Here is a 4,185-nt window from a genome sequence, read left to right as displayed (position 1 = left end):
CCTCGCTGATCCAGCTTGCATTATGGGAGGAACTAGAGTTTATTTTGTCATAAGGTAGTGTGATTATGCATGTCACGAAGTATTTGCTAGTCTAGTACTGGAGAAATTAGCGTGTAGATGCGCATATTGTGGCTTTAACATCCAACGATTGCATTCTAGTTCGCCCATTAGCACTATGTCAGGGGACTACTTTAAAGACGTTAATGACGCATAATTAACACACGCACAGCCGTGTGTAGCACAACGAACACAAACGGAGCTGATTTGCAATCTTACACGAACATACACGCACGTATACACGCACACACACGCACACACACGCACACACACGCACGTACACACGCACACAAACGCACGTATACGCACATACACGCACGTGTCAGCTAGATTTACACTTCACAATAATATGTGACACATGGTTAGCATACCCTGTCGTTGGTCTTCTGGTACACCTCTACAGCAAGCATCTTAAGAGGGCCACAGTACACCCCAGACTTGGCGTTGACATAACGTTCGAGTGCATGGTACGTTTTCCCACTATTTGTGGGGCCAGCATGAAAAATAATCCGCCTTTGCAGAGCTCTGGCTTCTGGGTACCTGCAAAAGTGTTATATGTCACCGCGATGCTTTTATACAGATCAAGTATTTTTGCAGACAAGGGTGTGTCATGTATCTTAACAAATGTAACAAGTGTTGCTATGACCAAGTCTATGCAGAGAAAAAGTAAGTGGCCTGTAGTAATTATTTTAACACCGTTAACCTAGTGCCATTAGGTTTCCTACATACTAAGCATATAATTTACATTGTGCAAGTCTAATTCCAACAGCTGAACATAGATAAATTTGCTCAACATTACGCACCAGTTCGCAGGCAATCTTAGGTCACTGATTTTCTTTAAATCATCCATACACTCAAGATGTGGGAAAATCTGCTTGGCATGTTTAAGGAAATATGGGAAAATGTCATCCACGTGACCTAAAAAATTATTCATACACTCATACATGTTTTTTGGCACAAAAAATCACGTATTCAACATTAAAACCTGTGAATCATTTCCAGCTAAATAATCTCTTCACAGAAAACTTTTCACACTAAACAAACACAAAATCTTCTATCAAAAATCATACCTATTGTCAAGGATGGCAAGTGCAATTAAAAATTCCAATAGCTCCTAAAGATTCTGATCACTAACAATTCAGAATGATGTGGCTATAATTACCAGAGTTGTTTATAATGTCGGTGAGGAGAATGTGAAGCTCGGCTGATAGACTCTCCACCTCCATGCAGTATCTACGAAAGCTGATGTAGGACTGATGAAACAGGCGAGCTGCTCTTGAACAAAACCATGTTCACGTTACACACAATGCTATGCTGATCGTCCAATCACTTACATAGTAGTAGTAGCATGAGTTAGCAGATGTGTAATCATGGCGGTCAGTAATAATAGAAGATAAACTGCAAATTAAGTCGCAGTTCTAATGGCAATGGGTACCATTCCAGTTATTGGTTGGTGTGGTAACAGAAGATAAACTGCAAATACATTCACAGTTATAATGGTCTAGGTAGAAGTAGAGTTATTGGTTGGTCTGATAGTCATGGTATTGGCACAGGTTGCAGGAACTCGTATAAACAAAGACCATTCACCACAGTCAGTATAAGGACTTCATACATACTATCAAGGCCACTATCCTGACACAGCCGCTTGATCTCAGGTCGCTTGTAAAACATATTCAGCACTCGTAGTAAATCCGCTGCAAATTATTTTAAAAAAGCAAACTTATTACAGCAGTTTGCAAAATGCCTGGTCTGCATTCATGTTTCACATAAGTACATCATTTTCACAATAGTATTAACTTAATTAGTGTTGTTATTACATCACCTATTCAGGCTATTGTTTTATAACCATGATATATTAGTTATCAATTACCGATCTTGTGATTATGTTTTGTGCTAAACCAGTTACGTCACCTTAAGATATAACAATAGGTGACTTCAGTCAAACCTCTGTATTATGGATCAATCAACATAACCGCTAAGCTGTGCTCCATAGACAGCTAGGTGTCTGTTTTATGGAAGTTGTTTTACTGTATAAGTTACTATAACTGGCAGTCAATACACCCGTTGACAGTTTAACACTGCGCATGCGCTTAAGCCCAAGATCAAAGGTCGGGAGGAGATTCCGTCCCAGAATTGCGAGTAAAATTCTTTACTCGTGTGAAACGTGTAGTGTGATGGGCTGTTCAAACGGATCGTATTGGCTTAAGAAAGACTTTTAGAGCATGAATTGACCATAATTTAAATGTATCAAGTGTCATATCACTCAGGTCATCCATTATCGGTGCTCTATTCCCTGCTACGTGCACTGTTCTTCGACACAAAGGAGAGCGACCTGCATATGCAAGGTAGACAACGCATCGAGATAAACAACATGGCGGAGTTTACTTGTACATCCGGGCTCTCGCGGAGATGCGAAACTACTGGCGCAGAACCAGGGTTCAACATTAACTTTTTATTTCACTAGACCACCGGGCTAGTAACTTAGGAAAACCACTAGGCCTGACGTAACTTTCACTAGCCCATACTCAGACCATTGTTATGAAAAACTTTATTTCGATATAAGAGTGTGTCGTCGTATGAATTCATAGATGCTGTTAGTGACATAATTATGAATAATAAAGTATGTATTTTTAACTGCAATACTATTACACGGTCACCTGTCACCTGACGTAAAGCCATCGTTTATGAGTACTGGTTAGCAAGCTGCACTATAGTTTACTGAGCTACACACCGAACAGATCATAGCTTGTGTGAGCGTTGTTTCCCCGTTCCCGTGCTTTAAATCACGCGCGGCATACACAGGCAGCGGCCGCACGGTTTATCGATCGTCTGGCAGCAAGCCACATTGTTTTTGCCGAAGGGTAGACTGGTATCCGGCCTCACGCTCTGCTAGACAATGTACACGCTCTGCGACAAACAGTGCGGCCGCGAACAGGTCTAGCCAGAGGTGACCTTTCAGTGCACGCTGGATTAATGGGCTAGACACTGACAGCTATTGTTTTAAGCACGAACACCGTAATAAAGATTCGATGTTTTGCCTTGCACTGACATTGTGAAAATTGTGCATTTTGTAATTACAAATGTGAATTATAAGGCAGAAGGGTGTGAAATGATGTCATGTAACTCTATGGCACAGTATGGGCGAGTACTATATGACCAATTCTAACACGACCAGTCAGGCTACTAGCACTCTGGTTGTATGCGACCGGACCAAGCATTAACCCGACTAGGTCGGTCGGACGTGGGTTAGTGTCGAACACTGAGAACATAGGCGCAGAACTGTCAATCGGTGTATGGAGATGCCAAAAAGCATCACTTTCAGACAGATGTCTGGTCTATAGTCTGTGGTCTGTTAGAGGATAATAGAGATATCCTCTAACACGGCTTCTATTGTATAACTATGGTTTTGATACGCATGTATATTTCATGCATAGATTTCATGAATATGACTGATCTGCTATGACTGACTAAAAGTATGAATGAAAATTGAAATTATGCTAGTACTACTACTAGTACTAGTAGTACTTCAGACTCAGTGCCTGCTTACCCTTATTAAGCTGGCCCCCTAGTTCTTCCCCAACATTAATATTATCGTCATTTACGGACGGTTTTATTGATACTGGAACGAAGAGCTCGTTTTGTTCACTATTATCAGTTTTCGATCGTTGCTGTTGAATGCACAGCACGTGTGGTAACCTTAGCGGGCGCGGATTCATGGCACTGCAGCAACCGTATGAGTTTAGTGGCATTGCCAGCCTAATAGACCTTAACCACGCCCGAGAAACAGACGACATGTTCCCCTATTTTGATAATGTATTTCAGTAGTCTCTTAAAGTTAACATGGAGAACACAAAAAACGAGGACGTAGATATAAACATATAAATCAAGTGGAGGCTGACATATTGGACCCGTAGGGGATTATGGGAAGTGCGATACTAGCGCCGCCCAACTCCAACAAAGTGAATAATTAAAATAATTACTACTAAATTGGATTACATAAAGATGCGTGCGTGCTAGGTGCGCGCGCGCGTGTGTGTATGTGGTGTATACCCATAGTGTATACCCAGAGGTCCCAAGTTGGGAAAGTCCAAGAAAGGGAGCCAGCAATCCAAGAAAGGGAGCCAGCAA

The 4,185-nt window shown here is 41.5% G+C and overlaps 1 protein-coding gene across 1 annotated transcript in view; it reads right to left on the bottom strand.

Annotated features, from left to right (window-relative positions):
* The window catches only part of LOC106811273 (ATP-dependent RNA helicase SUPV3L1, mitochondrial-like), a 20,965-nt gene extending 17,004 nt beyond the window's left edge, over positions 1–3,961 (bottom strand). The window contains exons 1-5 of the mRNA XM_014814835.1: positions 3,605–3,961; positions 1,674–1,751; positions 1,220–1,327; positions 861–975; positions 429–597 (exon numbers count right to left, since the gene is read on the bottom strand). Of these exons, the coding sequence (XP_014670321.1) occupies positions 429–597; positions 861–975; positions 1,220–1,327; positions 1,674–1,751; positions 3,605–3,851 (717 nt within the window). The 5' untranslated portion in view covers positions 3,852–3,961. The remainder of the gene's footprint in view (positions 1–428; positions 598–860; positions 976–1,219; positions 1,328–1,673; positions 1,752–3,604) is intronic.
* Positions 3,962–4,185: the final 224 nt, after the last annotated feature.

The sequence above is a fragment of the Priapulus caudatus genome, unplaced genomic scaffold (genome assembly GCF_000485595.1).
Source record: "Priapulus caudatus unplaced genomic scaffold, Priapulus_caudatus-5.0.1 Scaffold522, whole genome shotgun sequence".
NCBI lineage: Eukaryota > Metazoa > Priapulida > Priapulimorpha > Priapulimorphida > Priapulidae > Priapulus > Priapulus caudatus.
The sequence above is the reverse complement of the archived record's forward strand: the minus strand, read 5'-3'. Positions and strand labels throughout refer to the sequence as shown.